The sequence below is a fragment of the Corvus hawaiiensis genome, chromosome 5 (assembly GCF_020740725.1).
Source record: "Corvus hawaiiensis isolate bCorHaw1 chromosome 5, bCorHaw1.pri.cur, whole genome shotgun sequence".
In the NCBI taxonomy this organism is placed as follows: Eukaryota; Metazoa; Chordata; class Aves; order Passeriformes; family Corvidae; genus Corvus; species Corvus hawaiiensis.
In genome coordinates this window covers 28,997,080-29,012,652 of record NC_063217.1, presented here as the reverse complement: position 1 = coordinate 29,012,652, position 15,573 = coordinate 28,997,080, and the positions used below count along the sequence as shown (strand labels likewise).

At 40.1% G+C, this 15,573-nt stretch overlaps 1 protein-coding gene across 5 annotated transcripts in view; it reads right to left on the bottom strand.

The window, feature by feature from the left end:
- CRACD (capping protein inhibiting regulator of actin dynamics) overlaps positions 1-15,573 on the bottom strand; it is a 133,582-nt gene that overhangs the window by 5,497 nt on the left and 112,512 nt on the right. For 4 of the 5 annotated variants that reach the window (XM_048303196.1, XM_048303198.1, XM_048303199.1 and 1 more), the window contains 6 exons: positions 10,127-10,291; positions 8,807-8,875; positions 7,388-7,570; positions 2,591-6,008; positions 1,373-1,563; positions 129-294 (listed from right to left, as the gene is read on the bottom strand). In XM_048303196.1, the coding sequence (XP_048159153.1) occupies positions 129-294; positions 1,373-1,563; positions 2,591-6,008; positions 7,388-7,570; positions 8,807-8,875; positions 10,127-10,291 (4,192 nt within the window). The remainder of the gene's footprint in view (positions 1-128; positions 295-1,372; positions 1,564-2,590; positions 6,009-7,387; positions 7,571-8,806; positions 8,876-10,126; positions 10,292-15,573) is intronic. The other variant, XM_048303197.1, reaches the window with a different exon arrangement.

Here is a 15,573-nt window from a genome sequence, read left to right as displayed (position 1 = left end):
ATGCATTTGTAATTCTAGCAGTAGTATATGAGGGGGGGAAAAAGACTCTCATTCACTTTCTCAAAAACATGCAATACCATTTCTGAAGTGCATTATTCCTAGAGTGAATCTGAATCTCTCAACCGTACCTGTCACAGATGTTGGAAGGGTGTTCGACTTTTTTAGATGCTCCCTTCTTTCTAGTCTTGACACAGCTGTCTCCATTTTCTTCTCTCCTTCTTGAGCTGTAGATTTCTGCAGTGTGCTTGTTTTGCTGCTGTTACTTTTATTATCTGACTGATTACTTACAGCAGCCTAGAACAGAGAAGGGAAACTGCTAAATGAGAAACAGTCTGTCATGTAATGGCTACAAATTAGAGATGACACACTTGATGCTTTCATTCATCACCTGTCCTTTCCTTAACCTTCATTTTTGGCAAGGGATCACAACACTGATACTTCTAAACCCAACACTTATTAAAGACTGTAAAAAACCCACCACAAAGTTAAATTTGTCACGTTGTCATTTCAGTCAAAATACTGACAAGTTTGAGCCAGCCCTCCCTGTTAAATACAGCACTGACACGTAGTGTGCATCTGTGGGCAACTTCACACCCACTGCTGTTTTCTTCCATCAGTTGTCTATGGCTCCGGTTAGGCATATATCCATCAGAAATTTGGGTCTCATAACAAACACCAAAATATATTTAGTTATCCACATAATATCCCTTTTTACCGTCTGTGATATCTATGTACAACATCCCTGTTTGTGCAGCATCGCTTTGGTGCTGTAAGTAGAAGTGCTTTCCTTACTAATAGAAAGCCATGGAGAATAAATAGCTATTTGGAGAACAGGAAAGAAGTGATTGAATTCAGTGCCTGCTTTAGGCATGTGGACATGATCATGACAATAATGATTGTTCATTTCTTCTGTTCATATGTGTTTTACCCAAATAGTATATGCTACAATAAAAATAAATTCAGACTTACTAATATTCACCTATAACTGCATATTTCAGCTGTTATTCCCCAAGCATTAAAGGTTAACATCTCACTTATTTAAGCTCTGAAAGAACCACGTTGCACACAATTTTTCTGTTCCATCACCTGCACAGTAGTTGTGCTTATGACTGTCATTAACTACCACCTGATATCATCAGAGTTTACACTAAAATTGCCAAACTGTCGCACAGTATTTTCTCCCGGAGGTCTGAGTTTTGCAAGAGGGAACTCCAGACTTTCAGAATACTTTTTACTTGCTGTCATTTTAGCTTTTATGAAGTCTTACAAACCAAACATTAAAAAAATACATACTCCCACATAATGAAATTAGCTAACAGTTATAATTATGGTGTCAGTTTTTCTAATGGGCAGGTTTCTAAAGATTGCTTACATTTTCTTTAGCCAGTTTTTCAGCTTGCTTTGCCTCTCTGGCTTGTCTTCTCTCTTCCCTCGTAGCTTGCTGCTCACGAAATCCCTTTTGCTTTTGCAGTGCTAATGTAATCCAAAGTGGTTGTGAAGTTTCCACTTTTTCCATCAATTTAGAGCCATCTAAAGAGTGTCTGCTCTGAAGAACAGGCTTTTCTGAAAGAAAACATGACAAGAATTGATTGAATAATGCAGATCTCTTGTCTTGAGAAAACCCCTACAACTTCTCTACCTTGTGAAAATGCTGGAGCTAAGCCCATTGAATGCCATGTCAATCACAGACCTTTATGGACTGCACGACAAATCCTGAAACAGATTTTATGCCTCAGGAATAAGACCTAATTCAACACACTCAGATGTCCAAATGTATCTCTTTTTTTTGTTCTGTTTTTTGGTTTGGTTTGGTTTTGGGTTTTTGTTTTGGTGAAGGAAAAAAAAAGGCAGCAGTTCCACTGAGATACTGGTTTACAAGTGTCCTGATGTTTGCAAAATTCAAGAATGAAAAAAAATTGGGATTTCCCAATGAAATGCTGAATTCCTGCCTCAGTCTTTTGAGTGTCCTTACTCTGAAAGGGTAATTTTCCCTCTTGTACAGAATACCATTTCAGGACACAGGGGCTTTCAACCCTCCTCTGAAGAGACATTATGGCTACTCTAAATGTTTTCATCACTGAAGACTGCCTCTGAAGCACAGACTGCTGTGCCCAGCTGTATTGCTTAAAGAATTTGCCCAGGATAAGGGGACCTAGATCTTAGTATTTTTAAGCTAGATAATATTCCTTTAAAAAGAGAAGGAACAGAATGTAGATTTTTAAAATTACACTCTCTGTTCTGATGAAACCATTATACATGGACCAGAATCCATCACCTGACTAACTAGAGGCAGAGGTAATATCTCTGCCAAGGAAAACACACACACACACACACACACACACACACACACACTTCTGTTACCTCCTTGAAATTAACTTTCTTAAGTAGGTTGCACTGGTCACACTGAATTTGTGGGCTTCTGAATTAAACTGTGGGCATGGGAATTCACACTCATTCAGACAACCCTAAGCAAAGTAGCAGTCCTCCACAAATAACATGCCAGGTAAAAATCATAGCTTAAGACCAAATGTCTTCCTCTGGATCTCCAGAAATGCAGATAATAGCTAAATTTGCTTTGAAAGATACATACCTTTCTTCAATGGCTCAGGCTTTTTGTCACTTTTTTCTCTCCATGGAATACTTAGAGATGGGAAAAATGACTTCTTTTCTTTGACTTCTTCCTCTTCATTTTTGTAGTCATTGGATGGTATGGGTTGGGCTGCATTTGCTCTGTCTTCTTTTCTCCAGCCGCCATCTGATTCAGCTTTAACCACCCTTTGCCCCAATACTTCAGATAGGTTTGATCTGTTCATTTTAGAGAGAGGAGACGATGGTGGGGTCTGGCTGGTGGGCTTTGGAGCTAAGGCAGGTTTCTGTGGGACCAGTGACTTGCATGCTGGTTTCTCATGAGCAGTGAGAGCACTCTGGCCGGTGGCTGGTGGGACCACTGGTGGTGAAACCTCCACGACAGTAACTGAAGAGTCTTTTAAATTACCAGAAATGTTTGCTCTCCCCGTGCCAGGAGAGGTACTTTCTTGTGAAGTGAAAACAGAAGATTCTTTCTCACCTTCTGCTGAGGTGAGTGGGTCAGGCACACCATCAAAATTGTCTCCTGCACTGTATCTTTTCTTTTTCTTTTGCTCTGCCTGTTGATCATAATGAAAACGTAAAGAATAGTTTGTCCTTCGTAACTTTATTCCAAAAGGAGAAACATTTTCTTCTCCATTTGATGGTGGTTTATCTGCTTTTTTTGTGCTGTTATTTTGCTGATTTTCCAGGGCATTGGGAAGTTCTGGCTGGGGTAATTCCTTACCCATAGAATGTGGAAAACTTGGAACAAGGAAAGATGGAAGATCTTTTGCAAATTTACAGCCTTCGGTGTTGTCTGTCACTTCACTATGGGTTTCCATTTTCTCCTTGGGCTTTTCAGATAAGTTATCCTTAAAAGTGGAGACCACGTCCTCCTTTGAATCAGCAGATGAGCCAGTGGTTCTCCCCACAGCCACTGTTTCATTGCCTTTTGCCACATTTACATTCTCAGCATCTGAACTGGTTTTTGAAACGTCTGAAAATTTCTGCCATGCTGGTGTAATCGAGAACTTTGCATTTGCAGAGAGGGTTTTCCTCAAGTTACCATGGGGAGCACCGCGTCCTCGGGCTGTCCAGTCATCACTGTGCCTGCAGACGCTTACCCGGTCTCTCTCATTGTATTTGTTGTTTTCTGCGTTCTTTAGGATTCTGGAGCGGATAGAGGCCCACTCAGCCAGTACAGCCTGGTTGTTCAGTGCCTCTTGTGCGTGTTTCATTTTACTGCTGCTGGGTTTGGGATCCTGTTTTTTTCTCTCGGGCTTCTCTGGAGAGGGAACGTCCACATTTTTCCTCTCTTCTGTTAAGCCAAGTAATGACTTGCAAGCCGTGTCCTTAATCTGGTTCAGGTTCACTGCTGTGCCACACAGCTGTGCTCCAGTAACCAAAATAGCTGTGTGGGGTACACACACAGATGATGGGAGGGAATGAGAGCCCTTACTGGTAGTGTGCACCCTGCAGTCTTTGACAGATGGAGAAGAGAGTCCTGCTCCTTTGATGGGCATGACAGGACTCAGATTTACTTTCTGAAATATGATCTGTTTATCTCCAGAAGACACTTGAAATGTGAAGGGTCTGGATGCCGTCTGTCTTTCATCTACTTCTTGCCACCGAAGTTCTTCCCCTATGCGTTTTTGCTCCTGAGCCTCAACTTCTCTCTTCAGTTTCTGGGCTTGCAGTTCTTCTGATGTTTTATTCCCTTTTTCTGGCTGTTTGACTTTTTGGGAACTTAATCCTTCTTGGAGCTTCTCCTCTGCTGGATGCCTATCAGCCCCTCCAGCAGAACACAACTGATCTTTTTCCTGTGGCTGTTCCAAGGAGTTTTCTTGTTTTGGCGGAAGATTTTGTCCTTCTGTGTCTACCTTCTGCTCTTTCAGCTTGTTCCATTCACGTCCATTTTGTTCCTTTTGCTGCTTCATTTCATCTAGTAGTACATACTCTGAACTTTCCATGTGCATTTGTTTTGTGAGCTTGTGTTTCCGCTGCTCTTCCCGTTTCTTTTTCTTATCCGTCACTTGCTGGGGTTGTTCCTTCTCTGTCCTTTCTTTCTCCTTCAAATGCTGTCTTTGTTCCTCCTGTTTCTTCTCTTGTTTGTGGCTCTCAGGTTCTTTCTCCTGTTTCAGTTTTATTTCAACTTCTTGAAGCTCTTTCTCTTCTAGCTCTTGTCCCTGTATTTCTTCCTTATTTTGTTTCTTGAGTTCTTTTTGCTCCTCCAGCCAGTTTCTTTCTTCTTCCTTTTGACTGTCTTTTTCAGTCCTGTCTTGCCTTAATTGTTCCAGTGCTAGCCTCTGCTGCTTCTCCAGCTCTTGTCTCTGTTTCTCCTCCAAATCCTTGTGCTTCTGCTCTTCCCATTCCTGATGCTTCTCCTCCTCCAATTCCTGACATCTCTGCTCTTCCTGTTCTTGGTGCTTCTGTTCCTCCAGCTCTTGTCTCTGTTGCTCTTCCTGTTCCTGGTGCTTCTCTTCCTGCTTTAGTCTCTGCTGTTCCTCCCATTCCTGGTGCTTCTCTTCCTCCTGCTTTAGTCTCTGCTGTTCCTCCCATTCCTGGTGCTTCTCTTCCTCCTGCTTTAGTCTCTGCTGTTCCTCCCATTGCTGGTGCCACTGCTCATCCAGCTCTCGTCTCTTTTGCTCCTCTTGTTCCTTGAGCTTTTGTACCTCCAACTCCTGTCTCTGTTGCTCCTCCTGTTCCTTGAGCTTCTGCTCCTCCAACTCCCGTCTCTGTTGCTCCTCCTGTTCCTTGAGCTTCTGCACCTCCAGCTCTCGTCTCTGTTGCTCCTCCTGTTCCTTGAGCTTCTGCACCTCCAGCTCTCGTCTCTGTTGCTCCTCCTGTTCCTTGAGCTTCTGCACCTCCAGCTCTCGTCTCTGTTGCTCCTCCTGTTCCTTGAGCTTCTGCACCTCCAGCTCTCGCCTCTGCTGTTCCTCCCCTTCCCACTGCCTCTTCTCCAGGTCTTGTCTTTGTTGTTCCTCCAACTCCTTCTGCCTCTGCTTCTCCAGCTCCTGGTACCTCTGCTCCTCCAGCTCTTGCCTTTTTTCAGCCTTCATGAGTCTTCTTTTCTCTTTATGGCATGTTTGCTCTTCTATTTTCAAAGATGTCTCTCCTTCAAGGAGGTACTGCCTCCTCTCTTCTTCACGATGTCTTTTTTCCTGTTCTTTCCACATCTCCTCAAATTCTTGGCACCTTTTTTCTTCCATTTCTCTTTGTTCTTCCATTTCTACAATCTGTCTTATCCTTTCGGCTTCAAGGATGCCCCAGTGATCTTCAATTCTTTTTTCCTCTGCCAGCTGAAGCTGCTTCTGCTCATCTCTCTCCCGGATTAGCTTGTCTGCTGTGAAGCGTCCAATATAACCTGGGTATATGTCCTCATACAGCTGAGTTTCTAGGTCCTCTGGCTCAAATTCTGTTATTGTTAAACTTTGTGATCCCTAAAATTGGAGACAAGTTTGGAGTTACTGAATATTGCCTGTTGGCTTGTTATCCTTTGCAGTGAACAAAGAGTTGCAAACGCAAAAGAAAAATATTTCAAGCAGTGATTTAGATGAGCCAGCACACCCACCCCAGTTTATGGATTACATCATCATAGATCCTATGTCTCTCATCTATTTGGATGATAGCCTTTAAAAGAAAGAAAACATCCCAAGAGTGATAGTATTATAATGCCAAATATTGAATCACCCTTTGGTGTACATTGAGACCTGACATTTCAAATTTGCAGAAGCCCAAGGAACAGAGCATAAGTTTCATATGCCCATTCTTCTTCTACTACTTAGAACTCCGTCCTTTAAGCCTGAAATAATTAACACCTGCTTAGGGGCATTGTTTTGCCAGCTCTTTCATGGCAAATCTAACTGTTACTTGCAGAGACAGAGCTGTTGCCTGCAGAAAAAAGCTCTGCAATGCTAGCCAGGAAAGAAGACTGCTCAGGGAAACACACTTTGTTTTCTTTTCACAAATCCTGAGCCAGGATATATTTGTCATTATCTGTGCTGAGACTCCAGTGCTATTGTAGGAGCCGTGGGAACATGCATGGACAGCAAACCCAGAGCTTCCGAGGAATACTGCTCTGTTCTGTACCTGAAGAATGCTTCCCTTGGGGAAAACAGCTCAGCTATTGTCCTGTCTAGCTATCATTTGTTGAGCCATCATTTGGCTCCAGTCAACCATTCTGTATAAACAAGAGGTTTAAATTTAATTTCTTCATTGCAAGAGTGATAAATGCAAGTACAGTGGTGCAGAAGAAAGGGCAGTGGCCTCTCCTGAGCCCTATGTAGCTGAATGGTCTTGTCCCATTTACAAGAACTAATAAGATGTCAGGATAAAAACCAAAACAGATGTGCAGTAAGTGTACAAAGACAGAACTTTATGTTTCTCTCTATAGCTGCAAAAGCTACATTACTTAAGTCTTATTCCTTCTTATAAGGCAAAGATATCATCCCTGCCCAATTTAGAGAATCTGATTTTTTCCCAACCTAATTTTGCACCATCTGATTGCCTATATCAGAGCAGCAGCACATATCTTCAGGCCTTTATGACCTAAAGTTTTTACTAGAAAAACTAGAATCAGAAAGCTCTCCCAATGTAAAATCCCAGTGGAAGTACTTTAGTTTTAAGTAGTATTTGTCTCAATTGGCAATATTAATACTTCTTTGTATCTTCTCTCCAGCTAGGGTTTCAGATAAATAACAGTGTTAATCACATCTTAAGTCCTCTGTCTATAGATCCTGGTACACTCAGTTATGGTTATTTTGTACCCAGTTTCAAAAGTAATCACCCTCCTCTTGCTGTTTGGCCAGTGATTTAATACCTTTGTCAATCTCTTGTGCTGTCTTGACATCCTCTGCTTTTTTGGCTTCACTGACAGTTTGTGCTTAGCTGCACTGTTGTCTAGACGAGCAACAGCCTGGGGAACTGAATCCAAATTGATTGTTTCAATTGTGCCAGAACAGGAAAACTGTCTTTTTGGCCGAGATGATTTGACTGGAGTGACCTGTTTGTATCATAAACACAAGAAACCATTCTTAAACTATTTGTTCCATTAAATAAATAAATAAATAAATTATGCGCGCACACACACACGTCTTTGCAGTTTTGAATTCAAAGGAATTATTAGCAGAAAAGATTTGAAACTCTGGCTTTCCAGTATATAAATCACAAATTTTGGACATGAAAGTTACAGCACTAATATTTTCCCATTTTCTGTACTACACATTTTTATAGTTTTCACGTAAAAATTACTTAAACCATTCTATTGAAGTTTTTTCACGTTTTAGCTCCACTCTGAACTTGTTGGGAATGGGAAAGACACAGGCAGGGTTTTAAGCAACTGAGACATTTTAAAGTTTGCTTAATGTGAAAAAGGATCTACATCTTTAAATAATTTAGATTATACACTTTAGGCAGAAGCAAATCAGATTGACTTATCTAAGCATCGTAATAGAACAGCTACAGAGCTGTACTATCTGCATGGGAGATGACTGCAGCATTGGATCTCAGACTGGCACAGCGCCTGTGGACAACCTTCCCTCCAGAGTCATGTGGAGTTGTCCAAGACAGCGCCAAACAGCAAAACACTGAAGTAAGACAACACTGGCTTTGATGGGTGCTTTATTTCTCATGCCCTTCAAATGCTTCGGTTCAGAAAGTGCAAATATAAGCAAAGTGATTCAGTGAGACTCCTTTTGTGAATCAATAGTGGAACTGTATGTCTAGGCATGTAAGAATGAGGCTATCCTCCCAAGACTTGCATTTGGCATAATACGAATGAAAAAAGAAGACAGGAAAAAAAAAAAAAAGGAGAAAACATCTTCTGTAAGGAAAGAAAATCACATACATTGTTTTCAAGACAGCTCTGTAATCTTCTGAGGTTAAACATATGCTAATCAGGGAACCAATTACTTAAAAGCTGAAGGAACACTTTGCATATGCTTATTGAATTACATGCAGACATAACAAAGTAGTAGAAGTGCTTATGAAAATTATGACTCTGTGATTAATACATCAAATAGAGGAATGCTGCAAGACTGGCAGAGACTGAGTCCTGCTGTTTCCTGCAATCAGGTCTTAAGATCTTAGTTATTGCTTATTTACTATTTCCAAAACTGCACAGCATTCACAAAATATTGGATGATCAATCATGCAAAGTGTGAAAACAAAAACTGTCAGGCTTCTAATATCTAAAATTAGAGTGTAACTCAGTACAAACCAAGTGTAAAAGTTTTTTCACCTTTTCTTCCATTTCATGTCCTGCTCCAAGAAAATTCATTTTTCTCAAGAAATCTGGAGTGTCAGTGGACTAGAAAAGATTACCACAGACAAGTGTTAAAATGTAAAGGATCTAATAAATATGATACAAAGGACTTGAGAAGTCATGTATGTCAGAGTAGGATTTTTCCCTCTTTCCTATTGCTTCAGGACTGATGGATAAGCCATTCTTGTTTCTACATGCTCTGAGTTTCTCTTCACTGCTCCTTGAATCACTACTGTCTGTACAACACTACAAAAGGCAAAATATTCAGGCTTCCTTAACAAGATAATCAGGTTCCAAAACAAAAGAAAGAGCACAGCTTTGTAGGATTTTGATCAGGTCTTAATGATTTTATTTTCTCCTGACTTACACAATAAGGAAAAAATATACTAACCAGTTCAGGCATTACCTCCGCTGCAAGGAGTTTTAATTCCATGCTCTAGATGACTCTTTTTGCAGAGCTAACAGTCCCCCTACAGCCACGGAAGCCTGGAGACCTAGGACTCTTTAGCTATGGTCCCTCTCCAAGCCATCACAATGAGGAATTTTCAAGGCACAGAGGTTGAAGCAATATTCATCACACTCAGAAACACTGGTTTTAATCATTCTATCACAGTATTACTTCGTAACCTAATGCGTGTTGCGACCCCATTACACCACATGATTGTTACTATCAAGGCTAAAAACTCAGCTTCACAAATACAGGTAAAATGAAACCCAGAACTCTTGCCATTGATCCGAGTTACTCAGTCGGGAAAATCAGAAGTCACAAAGCAGCACAAGAAACCTGTTCAAAGTAGAGCAGCTCTATGTGGTCCTGGCCACCAATTTTTGACAGAAGCCACCCCATCCCCCAAGACCTGTGCAGATAGACATGCCAAGGAGTTACAAGGCCAGCAGATGAGACGAGCAGAAAACAAGCTGCACACTCTAATTTTGAAATTATTTTCATTTTTGGTACTTGATGCTGTGAACAACTTTCCTTGCTGGGAAGTCCATATTTTAAAATACTTTCTGTATCAGAAAAATTTCATATCTTCCAGCAACACTGGAATTGATGTCTGCATTGCTGGAAGTTCAGAGCAAACACTTGGACTGGTAATTCTGTTGTGACCTGGCTCAGGATGCCAAGAGCATGCTTCCCACCAGGCCAAGAAGTACAAGCTGAGCGATCCCTCCCACATAAAACAGCCCACTGAGCTCTGCTACGCCTCACTGGAAACATCTGCTACACCTCAGTGAACTTTACTGCTTTAGTACTGCTCTAGTGCCACGGACATGTCAGTTTAAAGTGCTTACTTTATTACTGCACTCTGAGATCACTGTGTCCTGCTGGGTCTCCATCTCCGTGGGGCTGCTGAGCAATGCATCATCTTCTGTACTGGTGTTTGCTTCCCCCATTGTCCTCGCAGAAATTGTCATTTGTGGAGGCTGCCCAAATTTTATATTTTTCGCCAACTGTTGCTGAAGAACAAGAAAAATCAAACAAACAAACAAACAAAATAGGTATTTATATTATGAGCAAAACAAGCCAAGTCCAGCAAGTGCCCCTTCTCTGCCTGAAAGCTGCACAGAAATATTCTGGGAAACTTCTGACTCTGGACCAAAAAAAAAAAAAAGCCCCACCCTGAGGCTCACATTGTTGCAACATGGTGGGCACCCCCTCTTCTTTCTCCCCAAAAGATGACTAAAGTGAGGGATTTGCTACATGATTTCTGATTTTGGATGATCAATTCAAATTCTTGACAGTGTTGCCAACTTTTGAAAATTTACTGGGAAAACTTACTCAATCTTTTTAAATCTATGTTCTAGGTTAAGACTTTGTTCAGAAAAGCTAATTATGAAGCCTTCTTGTTGTGAAGAAATAAGCGTATGAGCCAAGTGTACACTGAGAAACTAAAACTACCCCAAAAGGCAATCTTCTTCTTTTCTAGCCCCTAAAACCTGCATGTCATGCATTTGCATTTCTAAAAGGTATCCTTATTGTAATGTATAATCGTAAGTTTTACATGTTGAGGGTTTAGCACAACCCTGCCTTAGAGAGGCAAATTCTCAAAGCAGGGGAAACCCAGCTCTTTTAGATGCTTGATCTCATAGGAAGAATACACAAACTCATGCTCACAAGCGCTGCCACTCACTGCTGTTGCACAGAGGAGTTTAGGCAGCGGACATGCAGCAGGTGAATGGATAAAAAAGCTTTCCTACCATTTATTTTGCATGTTGAAGCAATCTTCTCTCAAGGGTTACAAGGAAGTACTCTTGAATTACATCAAGTGTAAGATGATTAAAATAAGAAGCATACACTGTGTGTCCTCTAGCAGGGTAAGTTAGAAAAATTGCAGCCCTGGCTACTGCAGACACATACCATACAGACTTCAAACGTGAATTTTTTGAAAAGAGAGAAAAAATTCTCTAGAAGGAGCAAATGGAGCAAGGAACATTTATTAATATATTTTTTTACTGAAATATTTCAGGGAATCATTCTCAATTCGGAAGGAAGGGACCGTGGAGTTATTTTCCCGCTTTGCTGTTTTTCAAGGACAGAAAATTCTCCAAAGGAGATCTCCGATCTTTGTCTTGTGGTACTATGAACAAGTAATTCAACTGTGCAGCTTCTATTCAGTGAAGATGTCAGGTACTTACACAGTCCCCTGACATGAGTTTGCTGCTGAGAACTGTAGAAGATTGGAGTAAATAGTAGGTAAAACAAAGATTTTTTTTTTTTTTTTTTTTTCCTATAGCATAGAATCAGTAACATGGCACAGGTGAGGAGTTGCTAAGGAAAGATATCCTCTAAAAAAATTCAGGTCAGATTAGTCTTTCTTGCCATCTTTCCCAGTGGCCTAGACTCCTATATCAAGTTTATCCATATTATCCCAAAAACATTAACAGATTTCTGTATTGGACCATTAAAACAAAAATTACATGCAGAAACTCCTCATAATCAGGTTATCAAACTAGAATAGCTTTTCTCAGTCTCCTCATTGAGTCAGAGCTAATTATTTATGCCCATTTGAATTTTGGCAGAAAGTAGTGAAATCCGTATCATAAAGCGTTTTGGCATAGCGGGCAGTTCTGAATGGCAGACTTTTATTCCCACCTGGATTGCTGGCATAATCTAAAGGCAAGGGTTTCATCAAGTCCTTGCAGGCTTTTATGTTGGCAGTGCAACTCTCTGAATTGAAATCTCATGTGCTTCTGTTGTGTACACTGAAGCTGGAGTGGGCAAAATGGTCTGTATGAGATAGTGTGAGGCCTTTAATTCTTCTCTATTCCTGCAGGCCTTCTGATGCCAGAAGAAAATTACTTCAGAAAAAATTCTTAATTTGATAATGTGTTTTCTAAGTTGAGATAACTCCTTTCTTCTTCCTGAAGTCGTATTCCTAGACAAATAATTCTCCTGGGCAGAAAAGTGGAACTATCCACATTACTGAGCAACCACCCAGGAAGCTAAGGATCTGTGCATCTGTTCCATGGTGAGAACATGCACACACTGACATATTGCTTGCAGTGTGTTTTGGAGGAAGGGATGTGTGTTACCCTTTTGATCTTCTGACAAGTTCTTGATGTAAGTGTGTGTGCAATACGAGGTGGGAGTTCGCTGACGGAGCTGTTGTGGAGAAAGTCTGTGCTTGAAAAAGAATGGCCTTTTTAATTATCATCAAGCGTGCTTGAGGGCTCCGCTGTAAAAATGTGGCTTTCTGTATTTAAAAGTTTAAAATGTTATTTTCCTGATATTTCCAAGAAATATACTATCTCCAATATTTATGGACTGCACACAGTTGTGACTGTGTTTTGGTTTTGGGTTTTTTTTAATTGTTTCCAAACTTTAAAGTTTGTTTTCTCAGACTTGCATAAATTAGTTTGAAGATTGAGGAATAAACTCTAGTAACCCTCACCCTTCCAGGACAGAAGGCACTTCTCTGTGTTATTTATTTATTGGCCTTTTTTGGAACAAATTTAGCTTAAAAACCAAAAAGCTCCACTAGCAGTTCTCCACTGGCCATTTTCAGTGCATTTCAGTGCATTCTAATCTCCAAAACTGACACTAAATACCAAATGACCAAATGTCAAAATCTCCAATAGCTCATTGTAACTACTGAGCAAATTTATTCTTATTGCTTTTAAAGAGTAATGCTAAACCTGCTCCTTGGTCTTTTTTAGAATGTGCTTATAATGTAACTACAATGCAATTACTCTTTCAGAAAAATTTCACACTGACACATTTTCTGCCTGGTCAATCATAAAAATTCTAAAAATGCATCATCCATGAAAGAAAATAAAGCCTCTCAAATTTACTTGAGAGAACACTCAGATAGTCTAGCCCAGAGATGGAGAGATACATCAATTTAAGATGCAAGACCTCTGAGAAGAGGCCATAATCCCTGAAAAGGAGAATCTGCTTTAAATTCCTCAAAAGTTTCACTGAGACATATATTTCTGAACACATAACTATAAATCCTCTGTAGTTAAGAATTCCCTCTGCTGACAGTATGTGGATGATAGTCGCCTAAGGAGAATGATTTTCAATGCCAGTCACTAGAAGTTGCAGGCATGGCATTTTGTTCTTCTGCCATTGCACAGTCATGTCTAAATACTCTTTTGAAAAATCTCTGCAGATGCATATTGGGCTCAGTCAAAGGACCTTGGTCTCTTTTGGTTTGTACAAGACTTCTAATTTAGCAGCCAGAAACCACCATCTTGTTCTGAAATCTGTTGACTAGAAGCAGAAGGAAAGAAATAAACTTTTCATGCCTGCACCTGCCACTTCCAGCCTTATCAATTCCAGTGGGCATTCCCGGTCCCTCAGTTTGCAGCCAGTTGACAAACATTTCCACAGGACTTGCAAACCATTCTCAGCACCAAAACAGCACAGCTACCACACACAATACCTATACCATGAAGCAGGGGCCCAAGACACTGCTCACAGGGGAGCTTTAGGACGAGATCCAGGCCAGGTTTACCTCATCCACTTTTTTTTTTTTTTAAGATCCATGAAGTTTCTGTAAGATTCCTGATATTTTTTCTATTTACACACAACCCGTGTGGCTATCAGTGCTATAGTGAGGTAAGGGGCAGGGCTGCACATTTAATACAGGCAAATAAATAGTAGGAATTTAGAAAAAAAATTCTAAGTTTGCACTCATCGAATGTTTAAAATCTTCCTTGGTAACTGGACATGACACAGACCCACTTCTATTTCATGCAAAATAATTTGCTAAAATGTGATACTATTTAACTGACACCAGCCTCTCATTAATAACTTAAAGAATAAAGCTTCTAAGTAAAATTGTTCCATGTTGTCTAGCACCTGCAGCAAATAAAAAAAACCACTGACTTTCAAAGCACTCTTTGCATTTGCATAGGAAATGCCACAGAACAAGTTTTCCATATTAATTGGCAAAGAGCCCAGATCAGGCTGTACATCTCCTGTCTCGCTCCCATTTGGCTCCTCTTCTGTGTACATGCATGTACTTGCATGTGTGTTGGATTCAGGCCCCTGAAACCACACCATTCTTAGGGCTTCACGCCTGGAGTGAATCCAAAACTAGATCTGCTGAGCTGCTTATTCTGTTCAGTTAAAAATCATTAAAACAGAGTGTACAATTTCAGCTGGCTTACAAGAAATGCTGGTCATGTTTTTCCTTCAACTCAAATATCTACTCTTCATGTCTGTTTGCAATGCCTAAATATAATGAAACTTAAATGAAAGTAAGTCTTTTAGTTATATATGAATGAAAAATAATGACTTAATTAATACTTGTCCTAAAAAGAGTCGCACTGTTGAAGTTCCACTTGGTCCTGTACAGTCTCTCAGAATGACCCAAAAATCAAATGCCTTGGGAATACATAAGAACAGGGTGAGCCCGTACTGAGATGTTACTTGTAAATGCTCCAATGACTTGTGGCATCTGAGGAACGTTTATACAGTCCAACTTTGCTTAAAGAAATATTTGTTTTGGTTTGGAAGTATTACTAGTTTCAACTGTTGCTCATATGTTCTCATGCTGTGAAAGACTGAATAATTATCCCCTATTCATTTTATCAATTCCACTCATGATTTCAGGCATCTATCATATTCTCTCTTATAATTTCTTTTCTAGGCTCAAAAGAGAGTTCACCTAATTAACGGTGAACTATGGAAGCGAGTCCACTTCTTAACCCAAACAGGAAAATCTGCAGCAAACTAAACAAATTAAATAACCCCACATAAGCTTTTTTTTTTAATCAAAGCAAGAATAAACTGGAAAGCATCATGTGAAAAGTTGTACTGGTATAGCTGGAGGCTTTAGAAAATAATCCAGGTGTAAAATTGACATAGAAACATATAGAAAATTAGGAAAAGAACAAGTATTAGCACAGATATTTTGGATCTAAGATGCAGGGAGGAAACTATTCCACTCTCCATTGCTGGAGCAGCATGTGGTTAGTGGCATTACACTTGAAGAAACTTTTGATTAAGAAAAGAACTATAAACTCAGTTTATACAGCAAAAAGAATTTTCCAATATGAGGAAAACAATTAGGCCGTAGTGGCACTAGGAAATACTGGCAACAAAGAAATTAATTGTAAGAAAGAAAAAGCTAGGCAGTCATGCAGTGAAAATTCACTCCCAATTCTGAAAAAGTCAGAGCATCAGGGTAAAAAATATAGCTTCGATGTTTGAAAAATGGCTTTGTAGCCTTGTTGAGATCTGGGCAATAACAAACAGAAGATACATTAGGAGTGGCTGGTAGAATACAGAC